The sequence below is a fragment of the Phoca vitulina genome, unplaced genomic scaffold (genome assembly GCF_004348235.1).
Source record: "Phoca vitulina isolate PV1807 unplaced genomic scaffold, GSC_HSeal_1.0 scaffold31, whole genome shotgun sequence".
Taxonomy (NCBI): Eukaryota; Metazoa; Chordata; class Mammalia; order Carnivora; family Phocidae; genus Phoca; species Phoca vitulina.
In genome coordinates, this window is record NW_022589734.1 from 24,228,466 (window position 1) to 24,255,146 (window position 26,681).

General features: G+C 40.8%; 1 protein-coding gene across 13 annotated transcripts in view; it reads left to right on the forward strand.

Moving 5' to 3' along the window:
* Positions 1–26,681, forward strand: part of CARMIL1 (capping protein regulator and myosin 1 linker 1) — a 306,714-nt gene that overhangs the window by 152,896 nt on the left and 127,137 nt on the right. For all 13 annotated transcript variants that reach the window (XM_032424759.1, XM_032424754.1, XM_032424755.1 and 10 more), the window contains 4 exons: positions 3,316–3,404; positions 4,595–4,689; positions 18,615–18,701; positions 26,087–26,190. In XM_032424759.1, the coding sequence (XP_032280650.1) occupies positions 3,316–3,404; positions 4,595–4,689; positions 18,615–18,701; positions 26,087–26,190 (375 nt within the window). The remainder of the gene's footprint in view (positions 1–3,315; positions 3,405–4,594; positions 4,690–18,614; positions 18,702–26,086; positions 26,191–26,681) is intronic.

Genomic DNA, 26,681 nt, shown 5'->3' on the forward strand with positions numbered 1-26,681 from the left:
TCATGTCTTATTCATCTCTGTCCGGTGCTTACCAGAATATAGTGGCTCATGATAGCTATTCCATAAAAATTGGTTTAATAAATAGGTGTCAGATTAGTTTGTTGAATGAATGAATGGACATAGCAGTATAGCTAATCTGCAGGTTATTGAGACGAGTGAATCATGCGTATAGAAATGCTAACACGGTACTGGATATCTTGTAGGCATTTCCTGCTAACTGTTACTCTTATATCATCACAGACTAGCAAAGAGGCTGAGAAATGAGCAAGTGTGGGGATGCGAGTTATGGAAACTCTATCAGCTACACAGGGGGAGGATCTGCACTCATGAGGATGGAGCTAGGCATGGAGGGGAGCCAGGTGAACTCCCAGGGTATGGACAGGACGCCGTGATGGGAGGGAGACCCGGCAACAGAAGCCTCTCAATTGCTGCCATTTGCAGGACTGAGCCTGCAGAGGTGACAGGCGGGAGAGGGGAGCCATTCGAGGAATGAGAAGTAGATTAGCTCAGTGATTGTGGGATCAGGGAGAACAACGCTTCTCTACCAAGTCAGTTTACCTGGCTATAAGTTCGTGACTTTCAAAATGGGGCACAGGACTGCTCTGCGGGGGGGCTGCATATCCCACTTTTGGAAATTGTGCCAACTCACGATTACAGGAATGTGTCCGGGCCATGGGGGCTGCCCTTCTATCATTGTTTCTCACGGCATGATCTCTGCAGTTGCCTTAGGTGTTTAGGCAAGAAATTATGCACCTCATCATTTCAGTTCTGGAACACAAAGCATGTAGGTGCTCAGATGCTTCCTTGGATGTCCTGGGATGAAAGGAAGCGTAGTGACAGGATTTGAGGGCTGCCCTTATTGCTTTCCTAGTAACTAGGATTTAAGCACAAAAATACCTATGTGTATATTTTTAATATTTGGTATTTTAAAATGAAGAATAGTCTTTGGGATATCACTCTTCAGTCTTCAAAAAGAATAGCAGTTTTTCATGTTTTTCACCCAACGTTAAAAAGAACTGATACTTGCCCCTTTGATGGGGATGGCAGGATGCAGCCTCGGAACCTTTTCTGATACTCAGTTTATCGGAGCACTGCTCTAATGGTCATATGTTACTTGCCATCTAGGTTTGGGGGTGTGTGTATCTCTTTACAAATTTCATCACTATAATATTCTTCAGTGTAGAAAACAATTCTTTTCATGTACTTGGGCACTTAATAAAAAGTAGCAAAATTAACGTAGACATGAATGACGTGTTATACCTCTCCCCCTACAAACGTTTTAAACAAAAGGGTGGACATACTTTTTGTACATTTTCTGTAATAAATTTTTATTACAGTAATTATACCCCATAGGTAAATGAAAGTCCTGCTTTGGGAAATTGTTTTTCTGGATACTCTGTAAGGGAGCTCTGGAAAGATAAGGATAGACTATGGATTGTTTTTGGAAATTAGGATAATCCCTGCAAAAACATTGTCTAAGCAGTGACTTTTTGTCATGCCAGCAGAGAGTAAGATCAATACCCCTGGTTGTATATTATAAGAGAAGAATTACACTGATAAGGGGGTCACCATTTTGAAAATCACCACCATCAGCGTAATGTGAATTGCAGGCATTGGGTCAATTGGAATTAATTTTCCTCTTCCTTCATCAGTCTGTGGGACACATCAGAAACTCTGGGACTATGTGAAAGCTACATTGTAGACTGAATGAAATGGGACAGCACATAAGAATCACAAGTGCCTTAGATGCTGTGGGACTTGTGTTTCCAAGTTTGGTTTTCTAAAGGATATTCACTAGCAAATTTTTGTTACATTTCAGACTGTTGCAATGATGGCTAATCCAGTTGAATATATGTGATCTGATAAATCAAAGAATTGTAATTTTTTTGTGGTATTTTAGGAAAAGAAACTGCTTTGATTATAGTATGCCATGGTACACACAATTTTCTCCTTCCCTCCCTCCCTCCCTTCCTCCCTTCTTTCCCTCCCTCCCTCTTTTTTCTTTTCTTTTTTTCTTTTTTTTTTTTTCTCTCTCTCTCTCTCTCTCTCTCTCCCCCCCCTTCCCTCCCTCCCTTTCTTCCTTCTTTCTATATCATAAAGGATTTAAATAGACCCTAAGTTGTGATTAGATTTTAAAATCACTTTTTTATGTAGAAGTAATTTTAAAATCAGGAGCCACCTTAAATTAGTTTTGGGATAAGGCAGAAACATAAATTAAAAAACATTAATATGTAAAATTAAAAAAAGATTTGTACACTTCTGCCACCAGGATACAACTCTTCATTTTTCCTAGCACCCTCAAGACTTGCACTACATACATCAGCCATTTCAATTGTGATCTTCATTAAACACTTCATTTTAATTTTGCATTTTCATATAATATTATATCCTAAGCACTTAAAATATTTTGACAGATACAACTTTACAACTACTTAATTTTAAAAAACATGATGTTTATTAACATGAGAGAGCACTTACTGAATTCTTATTGGGTTGTTTCCCCCTTTATTTTAGAGAATACTAGCAGGAACATCGTAATAGTTTCTTATGTATGTATTTATTTATCAGACAGAGTGAGAGAGCACAAGCAGGGGGCAGAGGGAGAGGGAGAAGCAGGCTCCCCACTGAGCAGGGAGCCCGATGTGGGACTCGATCCCAGGACCCCGGGATCATGACCTGAGCTGAAGGCAGACGCTTAACGACTGAGTCACCCAGGCGCCCCTAAGGAACGTCATAATAGTTAACGTTTACCAAGTGCTTATTCAGCCACCCTTTTAAAGTACATGACATCTTTGAACCTTAACTTTCTTATCTATAAAAAGGGAATAATAATACTTAGCAGTTTTATGATAAAATACACACAAAGGGCTTAGCTTGGGGCCTAGCGCAAGACAAGAGCTCAGCAAAGGGATTGTCACCAGGAACCTAACATCATTACCAACACTAAGTCTTTTGTTTTATGCTGGAGGTCACATTCTTTGGGAATTCCTTTGGTTTTCCCAAGATTAGGATATGCCTCTGAGTGCCGACAGCACTACTGAAATGGCCTTTTATTGTCTGTTTTCTTGTCTCAGTGACCTGCTGGATGGTATACTCTTAAAGGCAGGGACTTTCTGTCCTTGCTTGTCGTTGTATCCCCAGGACCTTCATTGTGACCGTGCATAGTGGTAGAGGTCTGGTCAGGTTTTGTTGAATGAATGACTGCATGAAAATGTGGTTTATTTAATTAAAACTTTGCATCTGCATGGATTTGTGACAACAGAGTGAGGTTGCCTTGAGACTTAGGGCGTGGTCACACAGTGTCTTCTCTTACAGTCCACCGATGTCTGTGAACAGATCTTGAGAGTGGTGAGTAGGTCCAGTCGGCTGGAGGAATTGGTGTTGGAAAACGCCGGGCTCAGAACGTGAGTATTGTCCTGAATGTACGAGTATGTGGCTTAAAAGCTTCCTGCCATTTCCTCTAAAATTAATATATAGGTTTTTTTTAAAAAAAAGATTGAGCCATTCACATGTAAAGTATAATGTTTTCTCTTTAAAAAAATAAATAAATAAAGGATCCCTGTGCTCCCCATCACCACAAAGATCAAGGATTTTATAACAACCTCTGTGGTTTGGTCACTGGATGTTTTCAAGGGAGCCCGGAGTGGTGGTTAGGACAGTGGGTCCTGAGCCAGATGCCTCATGGCCTTGGGCGAATTGCTGCACTTCTGAGCCTCACTCTCTTTATCTTTAAGATATCTTTAAGATGGAGAACACAATAGCACCTACCTTATAGAATGATGGCTGCGAGGAGAAGTAAATTAATATATGTAAAATCCTTAGAAAAGTAGCTTTCATATTATAGATGCTCTGTGTTAGCTCTTAGGAATATCATTCATGGTAGTCCTGATAATAACATATTTCCCATTTTGCTTCGATCTGTTTTATCTGTTTCTCTCTCTTTCCAAATCCATACTTAACCTTGTTCAGTAGTTGGGAATGGCTCGGTAGGCAGTACCCAAGCCTCACATGGAGTTCGAATCTTCCAGAACAAAGACTTTACTGCTCCTAAGTGAGGGGGGTTGTCGGCTTCATAATCATAGCACTTAGTGTGTTATTTTAAGTACAACATACCTAAAATAGTGATTTTGAATTTTTGTTAAAACATAATGGTAGCAATCGTAGCCTTTAAACTCAATAATTAGGGCAATCAGTTTTGCATCTGTGAGTATTGCATGAAGTGAGATAGGGTGAACAGCCGATTGCCGTTTCCATGAGAAGCAGGTTCAATTCAGGACTTTTTTTAAGTTATGGAGGGACTAAGTAATACTATTTTAAAGGGGCAATTATATATTTTCTTTCTGCTTTTGAATGAGGTTTTGGCTAATGAAAATGAACCACATTTTGGCTGTGGCTTTACAGATTCTCTAATGAGGATATATACTTGTGTATATAGACTAAATAGGGTGTTAACGAATGTATGGTAAGTAGATTAATATTGTAAAGGAAGGTTTTCTTCTTACAGATTTCACTCTAGCTCTTCTAGCTGTCAAACTTTTATTTGAGCAGTATTGCATTTTGTGTTATTTAATCTTACTGTTTTGTTTACTTGCAGAGATTTTGCCCAAAAACTGGCCAGTGCTCTAGCGCATAATCCCAACTCAGGACTCCACACAATTAACCTTGCTGGCAACCCACTGGAGGATCGAGGTACTGTAGCAATTCATGTGATCATTGAGGCCAGAACTGTAAGAGCATTCGGCAGTTTTTGTGTGGCCACACCCAGAGAATGGTGTCAAGCTCGCTTCTAATTGTTTAATAAATGCTACTGATGCTTAGTTCGCTTCTAGGTTTTTCGACTCTTTGATGAAAATACTGGTGCTAAAATTCATTCTCTAATTAACTTCTTTTGAAGAGATACAAACAGAAGGGAGGATATTATCTTTAAACTGCTGTATTAGTTTTTTATGACTGCATAACAAATTACCGCCCACAGGGCACGGATGTGTTACCGGACAGTTTCCTTGGGTCGGTAGTCTGGGCGCAGGTTCGCTGGGCTGTCTACTCAGAGTCTCTCGAGGCTGAAGTCAGGTTGTCAGCTGCGGCTGTGGTCACATGTGACCTGATGTGTTCAAGCTTGCCAGTTGTTGGCAGAATGAATGTCCTTGGGTCTGTAGGACAGAGGTCCCCATATTCTCGCTGCCTCTCATCGGGGACCACTCCCAGCACCCGGTCTGTGCTCAGGTCCTTACGACATGGCCTCTCCTCTCACTGCGTCCCAGTTTGCTTTGTGCTTGAGGCAGTAAGGAGCATGTCTCTTGGATGCTTACCTCTCTTTTAAATAGAGCACCTGATTAGGTCAGGCCCACCCAGGACAGTCTCCCCTTTCGATGAACTCAAAGTCAACTGAATAGTAGCCCAGTCCCATTAGCGATGTGTCATATGCTCGTCAGTCTGCCCCACACACTCAAGGAAATTATACTACAGGGCATGTGTACCGGGGGAAGGAATCTTGGGGATCATGTTACTATTCTGTGCACCACATGTATCTTTTAATATTTAACAAGATTTGAACATGAGGATCTGGAGAAAATGAAGCACTGGAGTTCACGATGAGGCAGAAGAAGGTTTCGTTGAAAGTGTTTGTGTGGGCAGAGGGCGGAGTCAGTAGGTTTAGAATGTGAAGCTCAAACATTTGAATTCTCAGTAGGGGAACATTGGTGGATGTGGCTTAAGAAGAAATAGCTTTATCTCTAGAGGGAATGTTTTGTTTTCATTATCTGTTGCAAATGTTTTCTAGCATTGTTGAATAAAAGCCTTTCATCTTGTAATGTTATATATTTGATGAGGATTAATTATTAAACTGAGCTGAAGGTACTGATAGAGACAGTTCTGCTTTGTGTTCCTGACAGAGACAATGTTCTTCATTGAAAAGGGTACCCACCCGTGTGGTATTCAAACCAAAAATAAAGAGCAATTTCCTAGCATATAAAGTAGTGAATCTAAAGGAAGTTGGAGACTGAATTAGAAAACTAGATCACATGAAAATCATCCTCATGGAATCAGCCACAGCTGAAAATCATGGATGTGTATCCTTGAAATAGGAGTTTCTTTGGGGGTATAGGAATTTCTTTAGGAAAAACTCATGTTGTCTCTATTAGCCAACTGCTAGAAAGTGATGAATATGACACACGGAAATATACACGGAGATCACCTTTTATAGACAGGACAGCAGTTTCTGCTTTGCTTTTTAAAATGGGAGGGACCCAAACATATTCATCTACTGACTGGACAGAGTCAGTGGAGGGAGGAGGTGATGGAGGCAGATCCTTAAGGATGTAAACCCAGAGTGCAGTAGGCCAGGGGACGGGAAATGCAAACTCACACCGCAGTGAGATACCACTTCAGAACCAGTACCACTATGATCAAAGTCAGTGTTGGAGAGGACGTGGGAAATGGGGACACATGCTTTACTGGTGCGAATGTCAAATGGTGCAGCCACTTTGCAAACAGGTTAGACAGTTTCTTAAAAAGCCAAACACAAATTGGTGCAGTCGGTGAAGCGTCCGACTCTTGGTTTTGGCTCAGCTCGTGGTCTCGGGGTTGTGGGGTCAAGCCCCGAGTTGGGCTCTGTGCTCTGTGCGGAGTCTGCTTCAGACACTCTCTCCCTCTCCCTCTGCGCCTCCTTATCCCCCGTACCCCCGCATGTGCGCGCATGCTCTCTCTCTCTCTCAAATAAATAAATCTTAAAAAAAAAATAAAGCTAAACACAGATTTGCCGCAAACCCAGCAGTTCCACTCCTAGGTATCACTGAAGAGAGGTGGAGCCTACGTTCACACACAGACGTGTGAATGAATGTTTATAGCAGGAGTCTTCCTAGTAGCCAAACCGTGGAAACCCAACCGTGGAGGCAGATGAAGGGCTGATCCATGCTACGACGCAGTGGGACTTCAGAAACCTTATGGCAGGTGAAAGAAGCCGGACCTGAAAGACCACGCAGTTTGAGTTTGGGAGCTTGGAAGAAGTGTGAGGCCCTTTGTCTCCTCATCTGTTGTGAAGCTCGTGTGCTCTGAGGGGCAGCCGTACTGGACCCTCAGACCCTCGTCTTTGGTTTAACCTTCTTTGCTGGTTCTTGCTTCGTTCTGATGCATTCTAATTAGATGCGGACATTTCTCCTCCACCTGCTTCCTTTTTGTCCCTGCTCCTTGTCCCTCTTCCCCCCCAGCCTCCTCAGACCTTGGACATAATCAGTATTTCCTTTAAGTTGAGTTTGATTGCATCTTAATTCTCTTCTGTAGCTTTTTAATTGCATTGAACATCGTGGCGAAGTTTAGAGAGATTTCTTTTCTGTCAGAGCATGGGCTCAAAGAGGATGTTTCCAGGCTTTCGTTCTCCACATTCCTACCTCTGAGACCTGATTTGATGTCTTTTCAGCTCCCTGCAGTCCATTCACAGGAGCTAAAATCCCAGATCATTCCAAGGATATTTTCCTCAACATTGTGTGCACATACCGACTCTCCGATACGGTGTCTGCTCACATACACTCGGTTTTTGACACTCCTGAAAATGTTTTCTCAAGCTGAGACTTTCCTTGTTCCAGCCCCTCCTAGATTCATTCACTGATATATTTGCCAGTGTTCTTGGACAACTGCCAACACCCATATTTCCTACCTTCGCTCTTGAGGCTGAGCCTCCTGAACACAAATTCTGTATAGGTTTTATTTATTTAAAAAAAATTTTTTTTGGGTGCCTGGGTGTCTCAGTCGTTAAGTGTCTGCTTTTGGCTCAGGTCATGATCCCAGAGTCCTGGGATCGAGCCCCGCGTCCCGCTCCCTGCTCTGCGGGAAGCCTGCTTCTCCCTCTCCCACTCCCCCTGCTTGTGTTCCTGCTCTCGCTATGTCTCTCTCTGTCAAAAAAATAAATAAAATCTTTAAAAAAAATTTTTTTTTTAATTCAGGCTAAATATCTGAAGATGATTGGTAGTTTTTCTGCTTATGGATGGAAATTCCACAAGAAATCCAACTAAGTGTAAAATATTTATAAGAATTTCAATCCAGGCAAAATATTTCATGATCTTTGTTTCTAAGCTGTTCGGTGACTGTATTTTATGTTTGAAAACAGTAAAACGCGTGGGGAAAGAATTTATAATTGAATCGTAGGGTATATAAAAGAGAGCAAGGAAACTCAAGGAAACACAAGACCGTTTAGCAGCCCAGAATTCTAAGGAATTTCAACACCAAATGGAATTTGATTTTGTACCTGAACCATCCACTCAGGGACTTATTTGGAAACTCTAAGAGAGCAGGTTTGGCTCCTCGCTTTGTGATATGAATGTTGATGCAGCAAATTCCTATTATTTACTGCTCAGTCTCCTTGTCACACTTCTGAACAAAGGACAGACAGTCTTCTGTTGTCGAGGGGCTCGTGGTGAAGGAGGTTAAGGTATGAATTAGTAAGCAGGGTGTGGTGTGTATGAGCAGTGCTGCAGGTGCTGGGTGCCCTGCTTTCTCTCTCGTGCGGAAGAGACACACAGGCAGGGAAAAGACCACACACATGCACAAGCTCTTCTTCTTCTGGTTGGGGGTCCAAGGCTGTTCCCCGGCTTGCTCTCGGAGCTCTGTCCTGATGTGTTTTCAGATTGTAGGTCAAGACCCATTCGCAGGTCATGAAATCAGTTTCATAGCTCATGACAAGCATTTGAACAAAGAAGAAGAATGGGGCGCCTGGGTGTCTCCATCAGTCAGCGGCCAACTCTTCATCTCGGCTCAGGTCTTGATCTCACAGCGGTGGGTTCAAGCTCCCGCGTTAGGCTCCATGCTGGGTGTGGAGCCTACTTTAAACAAAAAAAAAAAAAAAAGGAAGAAGAAGGACTAGAACAGAATAGAAAATATCGGGGGCGCCTGGGTGGCTCAGTCAGTTAAGCGGCTGCCTTCAGCTCAGGTCATGATCCCAGGGTCCTGGGATGGAGTCCCGCTTTGGTCTCCCTCCTTAGCGGGCAGGGGGTCTGCTTCTCCCTCTGCCCTCCCCCTAAGATCATGCTCACTCTCTCTCTCAAATAAATAAAATCTTTTTAAAAAAGAATAGAAAATACCAGAGTGCATTTGTTCGGGAAAACTTTGGTTTTACTTTCCTAATACATATGTATGTATGTACTTTTGTGCGAGGTTCCTTCATTGTGATGTCAATCTGTTTCTTTATGTGGGTCACAGTAGAAAAGGCCAAAGAATCTCTGCTCCAACTCAACTTGATCCACTTTCTGTGCTCGATCCTTAGGCTGACGCAGTGTCGGAACCACGGTGTTCTCGGTCACTTCCTTGTGACTAACCCTTTGGATCCGACACGACTTTTTGGATAACAGTTGAGAATTTTTGGAGAATGCAGCTCTCGCCTCTCTCTGCTCCTTCCACATGCTTGACTTCCTTTTTTTTTTTTTTAAAGATTTTTTAAATTTATTTATTTGAGAGAGAGAGAGAGAGAGAGAAACAGCATGAGAGGGGAGAGGGTCAGAGGGAGAAGCAGGCTCCCCGCTGAGCCGGGAGCCCGATGTGGGACTCGATCCCAGGACTCCGGGACCATAACCTGAGCCGAAGGCAGTCGCTTAACCAGCTGAGCCACCCAGGCGCCCCATACTTGACTTCCTTAACCATTACCAACCCCTTGTTCTCTTCTTCCCAGTCGTCCCTCCCCGTTCCCCTCGTTTTTATGGTCTCAGCCTTGTCAGGAATGTCTGTCCATTTCCTCCCCTCACTTTGTTCTAAGTTGGATTATTTTGTTTAAAGATGATTTAGAATGCTGTCTCAGAATGGTTTTCTTTTGGAAATGTTGACCTGAAGTACCCAGATTTTTTTTTTTTCTGACCATCTGGTTCGATCTGAATAAGACAAGAGAAACAGATTCTAGAATTGCTGCTTAACTTTTTTTTGGTGCTTTCTGTCTTTCATATCTGCCAATGTGTACCAGTGGGTTCTGGAGTCAAAATACTCGAGTTCAGTTCTGGGCTTTGCCACTTTCTAGTTGAGTTTCCTGGGACAAGTTACCTAACTTCTGTGTTTGTTTCCTCATCTTTATTTTTCTAATTTTAATTCTAGTAGAATTAACATACAGTGTTATATTAGTTTCAAGTGTGCAATACAGTGATTAAACAATTCTATACATTACTCAGTGCTCAGAAAGCTACAGGTACTCTAGTTTGTTCATCTTTAAAATAATAATAGTACTGACCACATAAAGGTGTTCTCAGGATTAAATGAGATAATACACAGAAAAGGACAAGAATAGCCTGTCACATGCTGTGTACTCAATCAGTGTAAGCTTTCACTGCTTCCTTTGATTCATACAATAGCCTTGTGAAGTAAAATCATGCAAATGTTATTATTCTCTTTTTGTGAATGAGGAAGCTGTGTGTTTATATGATTTGGACACAGCTTGCAGAGTCCTACCTGAGATCTCTTGTTGAGGCTTCTGTCTAGGATTTCCTAAATATCAGCCAACCAATCTGTCGGTCAGTCAGTCCTCCTGTGGTTGTGATTTCCTGCTTTGGCTCTCTAGATTTCCTTGGGAAGTGGAAGGAAAGGATTTTATGCCTGCTTTTTGAAAAACATTGGCTTATTCCATAGCATGTCAGTAAATTTTCTTAATCGCTCTAATATTTCAAGATACTAGGTTTGGGTGTAACAGCTCTAAAACAGAAGGTTCTTTTCTTCAGAGTCATGATTTCAACCATATTTAATTGATATTTTTAAGGTGACACAGGATAAAACAATTTTAAAAAACTGCCTACCTTTGGATTTTAGGGCATTCGAAAGTTTGGTGTGCTGACTCCATTTTTTTCCATTGGTCTTTTTTTAAAATTTATTTTATTATGTTAATCACCATACAGTACATCATTAGTTTTTGATGTAGTGTTCCATGATTAATTGTTTGTGTATAACACCCAGTGCCCCATTCAGTACGTGCCCTCTTTAATACCCATCACCAAGCTAACCCGTCCCCCCGTCCCCCTCCCCCCCTCCCCTCTAGAACCCTCAGTTTATTTCTCAGAGTCCATTGTCTCTCATGGTTTGTCACCCCCTCCGATTCCCCCCCCCTTCATTTTTTCCCTTCCTGCTATTTTTTTCTTTTTTTTTTTTTTTTTTTTTTTTTTAACATATATTGTATTATTTGTTTCAGAGGTACAGATCTGTGATTCAACAGTCTTGCACAATTCACAGTGCTTACCATAGCACATACTCTCCCCAGTGTCTATCACCCAGCCACCCCATCCCTCCCACCTCCCCACCACTCCAGCAACCCTCAGGTTGTTTCCTGAGATTAAGAATTCCTCATAGCAGTGAGGTCATATGATACATGTCTTTCTCTGATTTACTTATTTTGCTCAGCATAATACCCTCCAGTTCCATCCATGTCATTGCAAATGGCAAGATTTCATTCCTTTTGATGGCTGCATAATATTCCATTGTATATATATACCACATCTTCTTTATCTATTCATTCATCTGTCGATGGACATCTTGGGTCTTTCCATAGTTTGGCTATTGTGGACATTGCTGCTATAAACATCGGGGTGCACGTACCCCTTCGGATCACTACATTTATATCTTTGGGGTAAATACCTAGTAGTCCACTGGTCTTTTTATTCCTATATTCCTCGTTCTTGAATCTTTTCTCCTCAGCCTTATTTTTGAAATGGAAATGCCCCACCAGATTTTGTTTATTCACATTTCCTAGTGTTTCTGAACTTTCCAGGGAAGCCATAGGAATTAGTAGAAATCTGAAGATTTTAACTGTTATCTGTGTTCTGACATCCACCGTGTTCAAATCTATATGCTTTCTAACAGAAAAGAAAGACACCTTTTGTTTACCCACATCCTGTTGCTAGAACCATGTGCAGAATTTTAAGCTATTAATATTGATGCCTTCAATTAACAAGGACCTCCTTAAACCTCTTTGCCTGGCTTGTGTATCATACTGGATTGTAGAATACCCCAGTGTTAGAATTTTATGTGATATTATCATAGGCTTTTAAATTCATGCATGATTAATAGGTTAAATGTGCAATGTCAAATTTCATTTCTTATCCTTGTAAGTTAATACGTCAGATGGCAAATTATACTACTAAACATTTTGTAATTTTTTTTATTAGGCATAAATATTTTGAAGCCGAGGAAGCCATAATAGTTTTGTTTTGAAAGGAGAAATAAAAATTAAACCATTTTTCCTTCTAGATTGGACACATACTTAAATAAAAATCACAAGAAGGGTTATCCATTTAGTAAAGTCTCCAAAGGAAAGCGTCTAGTGATAAATTTTGTTTTAATTCACAGCTCTGAAGGCTATGTTTTGCTTTATTTTGGGGGCAGAATTAAAGAGTTTTGGCCAAAAGTTGAAGTCTTTTCTTAGCCTTTGTTTGTGGGGAAATGTTTTCTCGGTGATCGTTTTTTTTCCCTGGCACTGTTGAGTAAATGGCTCCAGAAAGTATCAGGCAGGTTAATTTTTTTGTTTTTCTTGAGATTTTGGCTGCCAGCCACCCTCCATTTATTCATGTTGCCGAGACCGCGTTTCTAAAGTCTGCCAGAGAGGAAGAGGACCCTTTGTGTAATAATCTGTTACCATTTCTCAAAGATCAGTAAAAGTATGCGATCACTATGATGTACACCTGAAACCAATAGGATACTCTATGTCAATTATACTGTAATGAAAAAAATGCATTTAGTGCTTTTATTTAAGAAAAAATGAACAGTACTGACCCCATTTATGCCTTTTATTGTGTTAGCACTTAGCAAGGCTGTTTCTTTAAAGAAGAAATATAATATATTTATGGCTTGTGGATGCCTAGGAAATCAAAATATTTTGTCAAGAAAGAAAGAAACTAATAGTTTCGTCGGAAATTTGATAAAAAGTACTTGAAACAGACTATCTTGTGTCTGTGTCTTTAGTCCACTTGACTTTTTATCCTCTCTACGTTTTTCCCACTTTTTTTCTTTGAAGTAAATTATCAAGCATGGCTTTATTCATCTTTATTCTAACTCAGGAGCTTCGCTTTTTATTATTTTCATTATTTATGGTGTGATCATTCAATTTCCAGAGAAAAATAGTGCTGGGTTGTTTACTCCTTTTTGTCTTCCTTCCTTGTTTAAAGATAGTTGATGGTAAGGAAGGAATGAATGCATGGGTGTTGTCACCGGCATTAGATAATTGTTCCGTTCCAGCCTTAGATCTGGTTATAGGCATTTATGGTTTTATGTGGTGTACGTAACAGGTATCTCTGACGCAAAAGAAATTAGCGAAAATGTAAAAATTGTCATTTTCTCAACAAAGCTAAACAACTCAAGTCAGTCTGAGCACAGCAAATTAGAGGTTGAGTGGTAGGTTTTAACTTTGATCTAACAGATTTTCAGCATAATTTGAAGACATGGGATATGGGTTTGGGGATTTTTTTTTTTTAAACATTGTCGTAACATACGCCTTGCTAGGAAAAACACGATATAAAAGCATTGGTCCAGAGTAGGCAGTGATAACTCATCAAAACTTAAAAGCGAGAATCTGGTATCCTTCCCAATTCCATACCTAAGTTTTGAAAAAGATTTATTATTTTTTTTAAAGCAGTTCTAGGTTCACAGCAAAATTGAGAGGAAGATAAAGAGATTTCCCGTATCCTTCCTGCCCCCACCTAGGTACAGCCTTCCTCGCTATCAGCGACCCCCACCCGAGTGGTACGTTTATGACCGTTGATGAACCCACACTGCCACCTCATCATCACCCCAAGTCCGTAGTTTTCATTAGGATTCACTCTTGGTGTACATTCTACAGGTCTGGACAAATGTGCAGTGACATGTAAGCACCCCTTTAGTATCATAGGGGATTTAGTATCATTTTCACTGTCCTAAAAATCGTCCTCTGCCTATTCATCCCTCTTCGCTTCCAACCCCCTCATCCTCCAATCCTGGCAATCACTGATCTTTCTTGCTGTCTCCATAGTTTTGAGTTTTCAAGAATTTCAAAGTTTTTAACTCCCTTAGATAAGTACCAAGGAGTGTAATTGCTGGATCACATGTTAATGTGTGTTAAGTTCTGTAAGAAGCCACCAGACTGTCTTCCAAAGTGGCTGTGTTACTTTGCATCCCCACCAGCCATGAATCAGAGGTCCTGCTGTGAGAGTTCCTTGCCACCATTCGATGTTGCCCCTGTTCTAGATTTTGGCCATTCTCATAGGTGGGTAGTGGTATCTTATTGTTACATAATTTGCATTTGCTTGAGGACATAGGGTGTGGAGCATTTTTTCATATGCTTATTTGCCATCTGTGTATTTTCTTTGCTGAGAGTTTTGTTAAGGTCTTTGGCTCCTTTTCAATTGGCTTGTTTATTGTTGAATTTTAAGAGTTCTTTGTATATTTTGAGTATCAGTCCTTGCAGACATTTCCTCCCAGTCTGTGGCTTGTCTTCTCATTCTCTTGATATTGCCTTTTGTAGAACAGAACATTTTAATTTTAATGAAGTCCAGCTCATCAGTTACATCTTTCATGGATCGTGCCTTTGGTGTTATGTCTAAAAAGGCATCACCATACCCATGGCCGTCTCCATTTTTCTCGTCTATTATCTCCCATGCCTAAATTTTTAGAAGTAAAATTTTTCATTGAAGTATAATATACGTTCAGAAAAGTTCACAAATACCACGTTTATGTCTTATTGGAGTTTTACCAAGTGAACACTCATCATGAATCACTGCTGAGCTGGAGACAAAGAATGTTATCAGCGCCTTACAATCTTCCCTAATGTTTTGCTCTAGTGATTTTCACCCTTACCCTCTACCACCCAGAAAACATAATTACTATTCTGACTTCTGTTATGATAGGTTAGCTTTATTTATTCTTGAATTTCATAAATAATAGCATTATATAGTATATACTCTTATATTTGGCAACTTTTGCTTTTCCTTGTGGAGAGGTTTTTAATAATGGGTTTATTTTCTTGAATAGATAGAAGACTATTGAGATTATCTATTCTTATGTGCGATTTGGTAAATTTTATTTTTCATAAGGAAATCTGTCCATTTCTTCTAAAATGATGCATTTTGACCTACAGAAAAAAAATTTTTAGTACCCCTTAGTTATATTTGCAATGTCTGTAGGAGCTCTACTAGTATTTTTTTTCCATTTCTGATTTTGATAATTTGATCCTTCTCTTTCTCTCTCTCTCTTTTTTTTTTTTTAAACAGTCTTGCTGGGGCTTATTAATGTTACTAGTTTTTTGGAAGAACAGGATTTGTTAAATTTACTTATTTTATGGATGCTTTCTATTTAATAGATTTCTTCCCTTTGTTATCTTTTTTTTCCTCTCCTGTTTATGGGGATGAGGTGGGGATTAATTTGCTGCTTTTCTTTCAAATATCTTGAGAGGGATACTTAATTAAATTGTTTCCAGCTTTTTTCGATTAACATAAGTATCTAGGACAATAGATTTCATTCTAAGCATGGCTCTAATTGTATCCCTAAAATGTTGATATCATAGTTTTTAAAAACTTAAATAGTATTTTTTGGACGCTTGGGTTGCTCAGTCGGTTAAGCGTCTGCCTTCGGCTCAGGTCATGATCCCAGGGTCCTGGGATCGAATCCAGCATGGGGCTCCCTGTTCAGCGGGGAGCCTGTTTCTCCCTCTGCTGCTCCCCCTGCTTGTGCTCTCTCTCTCTCTGACAAATAAATAAGTAAAATCTTTTAAAAAAATCAATAAAAAATAAAATTTAGGGACGCCTGGGTGGCTCAGCCAGTTGGGTGTCTGCCTTCGGCTCAGGTCATGATCCTGGGGTCCTGGGGTTGGGCCCCACATTGGGCTCCCTGCTCGGCCAGGAGCCTGCTTCTCCCTCTCCCTCTGCCCTGCCCCCCACCCCCTGCTTGTGATCTCTCTTTCTCTCTCTCTCTCTGTGTCAAATAAATTAAAAAAAAAAAATTTAAATAAAAATATTTTTAAGATTTCCATTTTAAGATTTTTCTTTTGGGGGAGCTCATTTGTTATTTGGAAATACATTGCTTATGTTCTAATGATTTGGGGATTTTCAAATTCTCTTTTTGCTACAATTCCTATATTAATTGCATATAGTGGTAGCAATTGGAGAATATGCTTTGTGTAATTTCACAACAGTTAAGGAACATCCTCTATATTATTTGTTGAGACTTGCTTTTTGGCTCAGCCTATTGTCACTTTTGGTAAATAAAGGCTCCATGTGTACTTTGAAGACATATGTCCTTCAGTTATTACGTACAGTGTTTTAAATATATCAAACATTTTTTTTATTGTGTTCTTGATATCATCTGTGTCTTTATGCCCTTTTTTGTCTGTTTTATCATCTGACAGAGATGTGTTTAAAAATCTCCCACTGTTGCGAGGTAGCCCACACACACATATATATAATGTATATAATAATATATGTATTTTCCTTTTGTTACCATTAGATTTACTTTATACATTTTGAGATTGTTATGAGATTGTTATTCAGACCATACAGATTTAAAATCATTACATCTTCTTCATTAATGAAATGTCTCACTTATCTCTTTGCCTCTTAAAATCTAACTTGTCTTATATTATTGCAGATATACTAATTTTCTTTTGGTTAGTGTTTGCAGCATATATCTTTTTACATGCTTTTAGGTTCACTTCTTTTTTTTTTTTTTTTTTTTAAAGATTTTATTTATTTAGTTGACAGAGAGATAGAGCAGGAACGCAAGCAGGGGGAGTGGAGAGGGAGAAGCAGGCTTCCCGCCGAACAGGAAGCCCGATGTGGGACTCGATCCCAGGACCCTGGGATCATGACCTGAGCCGAAGGCAGACGCTTAACGACTGAGCCACCCAGGCGCCCTTTTAGGTTCACTTCTGAATACATGTATTTCTAAGTGTTTCTGGAAAGCACCTGATAATTTTGTTTAGATAATCCATTTTTGACTTGTTTTGAGTATTTAGTTAGTACATTTACATTTTTTCAAAATTATCAGGATTTATTAATTTTTTAAATTTTATTTTATTATATCACCATACAGTACATCGTTAGTTTTTGATGTAGTGTTCCATGATTCATTGTTTGCATATAACACCCAGTGCTCCATGCAGAACGGGCCCTCTTTAATACCTATCACCAGGCTAACCCATCTCCCCACCCCCCTCCCCTCTAGAACCCTCAGTTTGTTTCTCAGAGTCCATTGTCTCTCATGGTTCGTCTCCCCCTCCGATTTCCCCCCCTTCATTTTTCCCTTCCTACTATCTTTTTCTTTTCTTTTTTTTTTAAACATATAACGTATTACTTGTTTCAGAGGTACAAGTCTGTTATTGTACTTAATGATTTATTTGTATGGCAATCTACTATGTGTCTGTTTTCTTTTTTCCTCATTTTTTCTTTGTTCTCTTTTCCTCCTTTCCTGCCTTTTGGATTAATTACATTTCTAAAATGACTCCCTTTTCCCTGTGTCCCCATTAACTTACTAGTTATACATTCTTTTACAAGAATCTATCAACTAAATATCAGGCCTGCCCCCTCTTTGTAATTAATGATACGGATTAGCATATTCACATCTCTAGAAATATTCACATAAACAAACCTGTTTGACATCATTTAATCCAGGGATTTTCAAATTTATTTGGGAAATGATATGAGGAGGTAAATAGGGGCTCTCAGAACACCCACCATCCTTGGGGAGACACTCAACTAGAGGCTTAGTGCTCTACCTCTACTCTAACTACTACACTAGGTATTTCTTGATGAACTTTGATAAAATGTGTAGAGAATGTGGGGTTATATAATAGGGCAGCAACCAGCATGGTAGTTCCGTATCAGTGCATGGAGTTTGAGAATCAGTCTAGGAGACCATATGGTTAATATTGTTTCAGGAACCTTCCCAGGAACATGCCCCCTGGGAAGGTGATAACTCACCTGTAGCAGGAAGTTGGTTGAATGATCTGTAGGAAGAGCGTACATTCATGTATTACTTATTCCTCCCAGTGAACAGTCTACACTCATTGCAGTCCTTGAGTGAGTAAGCTGGTGTTCACAGTCTCCCAGTCTGGTCATTAAATTTAGAGACTCTTTGGGTTTTAATACTGCGATTTTTCAAGTTACAAAACCTACCTTTAAGAAGTTAAACACACTCTGATGCTTTGTCTGAGGTTGTTAGCTGTAAGCCAGTTAAGTATTGGAATCCATGTGCTAAAAGCGAAGCTGTTATCTGAAGAGTTAACATTATACCGTTTTCTTGACAATAAGTAGCATGCATCTGCTCACCCAGAAGAGTGATCAACTCATTAAGACACAGGTTAAAAAGAGGCAATTATATCACTCTTCTAAGAGTATTTGCATTTGAAATAGGACTATAGAGGAGAGGGTAACACTTTAGTCCAAAGAAAAACATCCCTAATGGTAGAGTTTTTATATTGTTATGCTTAATTAAAGAATCTTTCTTTTCTCCTATCCTTTAGGTAGGACAGAAAAAAAGGAGTTGTGATGGTAGATAATTAGAAAATAAAGTCTGACATTAGAAAAAAAAAGATCACTTAAGTTGGAATCAAATTTAAGTTAATTTTCAGGCATTATAAAACAAATGCAATTCTGAGAAGTTGAACATTCTAATAATCTTTTTTTTTCCTTTCTCAGGTGTGTCCTCTTTAAGTATTCAATTTGCCAAACTCCCAAAGGGATTAAAGCATTTAAATTTATCTAAAACCTCATTATCACCTAAAGGTACAGTATGTGTTATTTACTTTACTTTATGTCTGTAATATTTCTGCTACACCATGCTACCTTAAATAGTTAGAAGTATTACTTAGTTATGTCTGCATATGAATTACAGTACTCTTAGGGTTATAAGGTGAAGAAGTGATGTAATCGGAATTCTGGTTGTCTAAAGTGAGATGCTTTCAGAGTAGAGCATAATTATGAAATACGTTATTTAACTTTTTGACTTAGCGTCGAGGAGTGCTTACCTGTGCTTCCCCCACCCCCCGACCCCTGTCACACATGCTGTCACGTGGATGGTCTCCTGCACGGAAAACTGGTGGACCTAACTGCCCAGTCTCTGTCCTGCTCTGGAAATTGCCTTTCCTTCCCCAGGGTCTTTTCTGACTCCACTCACCCTCCGCTCATGTATCTGGTTGGGCAGTAAACCCTGTCCATTCTATCATTGTGTTTTCACATCAGCACCCCTGTAACACTTGAAATATCCCTGCGTGCGTTGTGCCTTTGTACATGCTTTGTATTCTGCTTGGAAAGTCTTTCTTTCATCCTGCAGGGTGAAACCTGCCTTCTTCCTCTCCTTCGTGTTTCTCTTTCCTGTGTGTGTGTCTCCTTGACTACTCACACCAGACACTTCCCTTTTGGTCAGCAGATGTGTGGCAGTTTTCCTCACACCCAGCAGTTCCCTGTGACACCAGCTCGGTGTCCCACAATTTCACGAAATTCTCGCACTCTCTACCCGAAGACAGTGTCAGATCCCACAGGTTAAGGGCTCAGTCCCACAAGACTACTCCCAACCCTCCTTGAGACTCCAGTTGCAAGCCTAGGTTATTGGAGGTTCCAAAGACCTCGCCTTGGGTTTGGTTAATTTGCTAGAGCAGCTCAAAGAACTCAGGGAAACACTTATGTTTGCTAGTTTATTAAAGGATATGATAAAGGGCACAGATGAACAGCCAGGTGAAGAGATACATAAGACAAAGTGTGTCCTGCGCTGTCCCTGTGGAGCTGGGGTGCGTCACCCTCCTGGTGTGGATGCGTTTGCCAGCCTGGAAACTCCCCGAAACCTGGGCTATTGGGATTTTATGGAGGCTTCTCACATAGGCATGATCAATTATTAACTCAGTCTCCAGCCCTTCTCCTCTTCCTGGAGGACGGGGGTGGGAGGGAGCTAAAGATTTCAAGCTTCTAATCATGGCTTGGTCTCTCTGGTGACCAGCCCCATCCAGGAGCCCACCTAGAGTCACCTCATTAGAACAAAAGATGTCCCCAGTGCTCTTATTACTTCAGAAATTACAAGGGTTTAGAGAACTCTGTGCTAGGAATGGGGAGCAGAGACCAATATATATATATTTTCTATGATCTCACATCTCCCCTTATATATATTCTTGGAGAGCTTCAGTTTATTGTATAAAACACTCATTTGTGGGGCACCGGGGTGGCTCAGTCAGTTAAGTGTCTGTCTTCGGCTCAGGTCATGATCCCGGGGTCCTGGGATCGAGCCCTGCACGGGGCTCCCTGCTCAGCAGGGAGTCTGCTTCTCCCTCTGCCCCTCCCCCCCGCTTCTGTGCACTCTCTCTCTCAAATAAATAAATAAAATCTTTAAAAAAAAAAAACTCATTTGTGATCGTCTCTTCTGAGACATCTTCCCTATTCCTGAGACCTCGGTAGAATCAAGCACTCTTTCCTCTGTGTTAGTTCTTGATCACATTATTACTTACAGATCTAATGCTACTGTATAAATCCTGTTTCCATCCTGGAGGGGGGCCGTCCTTGCCTCTCCCGTCTCCATCTCTCCAGCACTGGCATGGTGCCCGGACCACTGTCGTGTTTGAGGGCCTGAGTGTCTGTTCTCAAGCAGACTGCCGAGGGTTGAGTCCTGATTTTTTTCGCTGAAGATGAACATGCCTTTATTAGGTCAGGTTCCTCACTTACATCATATGTAAGATGGAATTAACTGACTACCTCGGGGCGCCTGGGTGGCTCCATCAGCTAGGCATCCGACTCTTGATTTTGGCTCAGGTCATGATCTCTCATGGGTTGTAGGATCGAGCCCCACGTCGGGATCCACACTCAGCACGGAGTCTCCTTATCGTTCTCCCTCTGCTCCTCCCCTGCTCATGCTCTCTCTCTCTCTCAAATAAATAAAATCTTTAGAAGGAAAAAAAAAAGGAGTATCTAGCTCATCAGAGGTGGTGAGACAAAGTGAGTTAATACACAAACAGTGCACTTTGGGGCACAAAGGGCCTCACGACCATCACCATCATCATCTTGCTCTGCCTTATGTGTGCTTTTACTTCGTCCTGGACAGCCTGTGCCCCTCCCCCAGACCTGGTGAATTCCTGCCCCTGCTGTGAGACTGAGCTACTGTCTCCCTTCCTCCTCGAAGCCCTCTCTCGCCCCACCCTGCACCAGTCGATGCTTCTTTCTCTCTGTTCCATTGCAGTTTGCAAATTCCTCTGTTTTAGCGTGCTTCCCATTGTGTGTGGTTTGTGTCCTAGCCTGGGAGCTTCTGGATGGTAAGGGCTGTGCCTCAGTCGTCGCTGTGTCCCTGGCACCTGGCACGTTGCGGGTCCCTACTGCGTGTGTCATGGGTGAACGGGTGCACAAGCAAAGCGGTCCCTCAGTGATGTCATAGCCATCCAATCCTGCTTTATTCCCACCATACAGTTACCCTAAGAGTGATTTGAAATTGGGGTTATTTCTGTAAGTCCCGTGATTTTATGTGCAGACATTTAGGTTTAGGCCTTCTAGGGACTTTTCAAAGGGGCAGATTTGCCCGGGAGTCGGTGTTTTTTGTCAATGTGCCGGAATCCGTCCACACATCTTAAAGCTAAGTGTCGTCCGGTGATGTTACCACTCCTCTACTCCAGCAAATCAGTTTTATAGAAACCTTTTTCTGATGATTATCAATGCATCGTATATTTATGGTAAAGATTTAGAAGATACTGAAAAGTATAAATAAGCCACAGTTACTCGTTATGCCAGAACCACACCGTTAGGAGACCACCCCTGCAGACAGCCTGGCACCCATCCTTCCACAGCGTCTCTGTCTGTATGTAGTTTCTCTGTATGCCCACGTCCAGACGCGCATGCGTAGATGGTATTACGAGATGTTTGCCATTTCATAAACCTTCCCCCCACCCCGCGTAGTATGTTGTGATCCTTTATGACCGCAAACACGCGATTACTCCCTGCGGCTGCATGCTGTTCCAGCATGTGGAACAAGCCCCATAATTGATTTAAATGGCCTGTTATTGTACATTTGTGTGGTTTCTAATTCTTCAATAATGCAAACAATGCTAACGTGGCTGCTGTATGTAATTATTGGTCATTTGTTACTTTCTTATTTAGGATAAATTTCTCTAAGTACTACATTGCTAAATCAAAAAGGTCATGCATTTTTTTAAAGCTTTCTTTTCATATTTATTGTCACGTTGTCCTCCAAGTTGTTTGTACAAATCTCCACATTCCGACCACCCTCAGATGTTATTCTTTTTCATTGTTTATCAAGCATATAAGCAAAAGTGTTCTGATTTTTTAAAAAGATTTATTTATTTATTTTAGAGAGAGAGAGAGAATGCATGAGTGGGGAGAAGACCAGAGGGAGAGAATCTTCAGGTAGACTCCCTGCTGAACGGGGAGCCCAATGTGAGGCTTGATCTCACAACCCATGAGATCATGACCTGAGCTGAAACCAAGAGTCAGATGGTTAACCGACTAAGCCTTGAAGTGTTCTGATATTTGAATTTTAGTTTCTTCACTTACTGCTTAGGTGAATTCTCTCCCCACCATCACCCCCCACACCCTCCCATTTCTTAGTCAATTGTCTTTCTTTTGGAGGAAGTTGCTAGTTTCCATCCTTTGTTACCTCTCTATTTGCAATGTTAATCTTCTTTCTTAATTTATATATATTCCCTACATACTAAACGTATTAATCATTTATCACATGCTCTATAGTATAACTTTTTAAAATTTATTTGTTTTTTGTTGAGATATGATTGACATACAACATTATATTAGTTTCAGGTGTACAACATAATGATTTGATACCTACATATTGTGTAATGATCACCACCATAAGTCTAGTTAACATCTGTCAACACTCAGTTCCAATTTCTTTTACCCTGTGATGAGAACTTTTGAGATCTACTCTCAGCAGCGTTCAAATACACAATACAGTATTAACTGTCATCACCGTGCTATGTGGTCCAACCCTTTTTTTTTTACGATAGAGGTGTTTAAAAAAACCCCAAAACATGAATTTATTTATTTTAATTTATTTGTTCATGACTGTGAGACAAATAGAGGGATGTGGTGATCATTTATCCTCCCAAGGACAAGTGTCTGGTATGGGGTACCTCTATGCCACCAGTCACTGTGTTCCTATCCCTCCAGGTGTCATGAGGGTGGGAGGTCCCCCAGGCAGAGCAGAGGTCCTCAGCTTTCTCGTGAGTGAGGACGGACCCATGTTCCCCATGCCCTTCACAGATAAAGGTCTTCACGCCACATTTATCTTTTCTCTGCCATAAAGTTTGTGTACCTTAATGTGTGTGTTTTGAGAATTAATATAGTTTAATGATATTCTGACCCAAGGAATTTTAAGCTGCCCTTCCTAAGAGATGTATGTGTTAAAATGTTGGGTTTTTTTTTTGTTTTGTTTTTAATAAAAAGGATTTCTTAAAGGATTTCATTATTCTTGCAGATTTTCTTATAGTATCTGAAAGGTTTGAAGAGTCACAGTAACTCAGATTACACTGCAGTTTTAATCTTTTGCTGAATTTGACTAACATTTGTATTTTAGTTCTATGAAAACATGTATATTCATGGCTCTGTAATTCAAGACAGATTTTTTTTTTTTTAAATCTTTCCATGACATCCCCACTGTCTCCAAATACTCTTTCTGGTCCTCAGATGTTAGCTAAATGATAGTTTTCTGGATTTCTAGTAAATATCCTGCTGGTTGCCAGATTATGTCAATGCAGGGCCATCTGGTAGCACCTTTTTCCAGCTGTAAACACTCCAGTAATAAATACGAAGAATGGTCAAAATCACTAGAAAGCCAGAATCGAGAATGGCATGTAAATCCGTGTTTAGTTTGGGCTCTCAGAGCCCTGGTTTTTTCCCATCCTGTATTTTTGTAATTTCCTGCTGATAGTGTGCCTGTTAACGTAGGCCTCACGTGGATGTGGGCTCACGAGGTGGGGGAGGAGGTCCTCCATTCTGTTCGAGTAGCATGAAGCTGAGCTGAGAATACAGTTCTCTCCCGATTCCGTTCAGACTTTGGCCACTGCCAAGCGCCCACACTTGTCAAGGAGCCTTTTCCTGTCAAGACTAATTTGACCTTCTAATTTTGGAATTTTTTTATTGAGTTTTGTTCTACCTCACTAAGGAAGTGATTTTACACATGATTTTTTTGATGAGAGACCGTCTGGTGTTCTCCATGCTTGGGACTCAATTATTCCATTACAAAATACACGAGTACTACTAATAACTACTCATGAAAGAATTTGGTCACTGAAGCAATCATAGATGTTACCTCCAGAAATTAACCTTCTGTAGGCCATTGCAAGTTCCTTTTATCTAGCGTAATTAATCAAATCTCCACGTCCTTCATTGCCAAGCTCCTGTTTTTTACCTGTTTGATAGAACCGACCTCTCTGGATTATTATTTGTGTCTCTCATTGCACTAGCCTTTCGAGGGTAACGTAGTATTCCCTGGGTCTCAGAAGCCCATGCCGGCTGGACAGTTGGTCTTAGATAAACTTTTGTTGCAGTGAATAAATATTCCTTGCGGAGTGCTGATTTTTCATGCTGGAATTTACTTAGTTTCCTTCTTGATGGTCTTTGAGCTTTTCAAGGACAACGAAGGGGCCTCATTTACATTTATTTCCCAATCCCCAGCATTTTATAAACATTTTATGAGCACTTAACAAATGTTGAATTGATAGCCAAGAACTTCTTCCTGGTACTTGACTAAAATATTTTTCACTCTCCACTTCTGTCTCTTCTCTGTCTGCAGTATCCAGAGGAACAGTCACCCCTGAGAACTGGCTCAGTCTTCTTTATCAGACACGTACCTACTGCAGTCGGTTTTGTAACCCCCCAAAGCTGGAGGATGAGATAATAACCCTTTCATCAGTCCATGCACCAAACATTCTAAACTTAGAGCAGAGACCTGCTCCAGTGCGGGGCTGTCCTTGGGACCCTCTGCTTTTTTCTTGGAGTGCCTTGCTTCATCCTGCTGCTGTGACCAATTCTGTCTCCTACTGGCAGGCCCTACCCCCGTCCCTTATCCCAGGGAAGGTCTATGCAAGTGTGGACCAAAGCCCCCTTCCCTGTGTCCCTGTAGGGTGCTCAAGACAGGTTGGGATTTTTAAGAATTTTACTGAAAAAAAAATTTATGAATGTATATCCAGTTTAGAAATCGCCGTATTTCCAAAATATACAAACTGGAACTGTGAACTGTAGAAACATGAAGAGCTTTGCTATGTCTCCTATCCCTGTTACCCTAAGAATGAGCATCAGTGCTATTGTGAATATTGACCTCTTCAAATCCCGGTGAGCAGCCAGACTCTTCTGGGCTCCCATTTTGTAGTGACCGCCTTCTGGAGCCTCTCCTTCCCCCGTGGAGAGAAGTGGCTTGAGGAGAACCCACCAATAGATGTGGCTCCGTGACTGTTACCCACATAGAGAAAGAACGTGGCTCTCACCTCGCAGAACACCCTTGCCCTCCTCATGTATTTATTCTTTGTTTTTTGAGGTGGTAATAACCCGTTCAGTTCAGTGCAGTTGACTTTGACTCGAGCCGTTTATGTTATGTGTGTAAATAGTGTATGGAGTGTCAATTACCCATTTTTCCTTTCAATTGCTTCTTATATGGTATACAAATCATGTTCTCAGTCTTTGTAAAAATCCATTTCCCTCTGAATTCTGCCTTGAGTATGACATATTAGGTAGAACAGTTATCTGACTCATATTAACTTCTAAGTACTTTAATTAGTGAGAAGTGCCTGAACGCGCACCTGCGTCACTTAAATCCCATACATTAAGTCAGGAACACCGAGCAGAATTAAGAGAGACAGAAATGACCAGTTAGACTTGTGTGCATCCGTGCGTGCATCCTTCTAGGACTTCCAAGTCAGATCCTTTCCATCCACGTCAGACGTGGAGCAGAACGAAGCTAGTTCTGTCTCTTTGTCCTGCTCAGGGAGATGGCTGTGTCCGTCACTCCCCTGCTCTCCCCGAGGGGAGGTCAGAAGAAGACAGTCCTACCTTTGGGGACCCTACTTGTGCTAATCTCAGTCCTGCAGTTTGACGGGGCCATTTATAGACACTCCCAAGCCTCCTTTTGTTTCCTGGAGTGGAAACTGAGCTGGATCTTCTTCATGTTGCAGGGGTGAATAGCCTTTCTCAGTCACTCAGTGCCAACCCGTTGACCGCCACCACCCTTACCCATCTCGACCTCTCAGGGAATGTCCTTCGCGGAGACGACCTCTCGGTAAGTTTCCCTTTCCTCCCGGTCATGTTCAAAGGCGCTGTATTGCATAAGCCTGGCAGAATTTGCAAATATGGCTTTCCTCAGCTCCCCTCATCATGATACTTTCAGACCATTTAGTTATGAGCTTAGGATGTGTTTTAGAGAAAAAGCCCAGAGCCGTCCTTAATTAAATGTAGTTTAGCGCATAGATGTTTTCTCCTGTTAACTGAATGTTGCTAAAGTGTGAATTCTTTTTGGAAACACTTTTTTTTCTAAAGGACCTTTTTTCCCCTTCATTTTAACCATTATTGGACCTCTTAAAATTGCCTGATAAGAAAGATTAGAAATGTAAACTGAATGACTTCATCATTAAATAATATTGTTAAGACAGGTAGTTTTTTTTTTTTTTTTTAATAGTTTGCAATTGAAAGAGGATATTGCGATAAAGTCCAGTCCTATATTCCATGAATACGGTAGAGAGAGGGAAGGGTTGGGAATACACTGGGGCCACT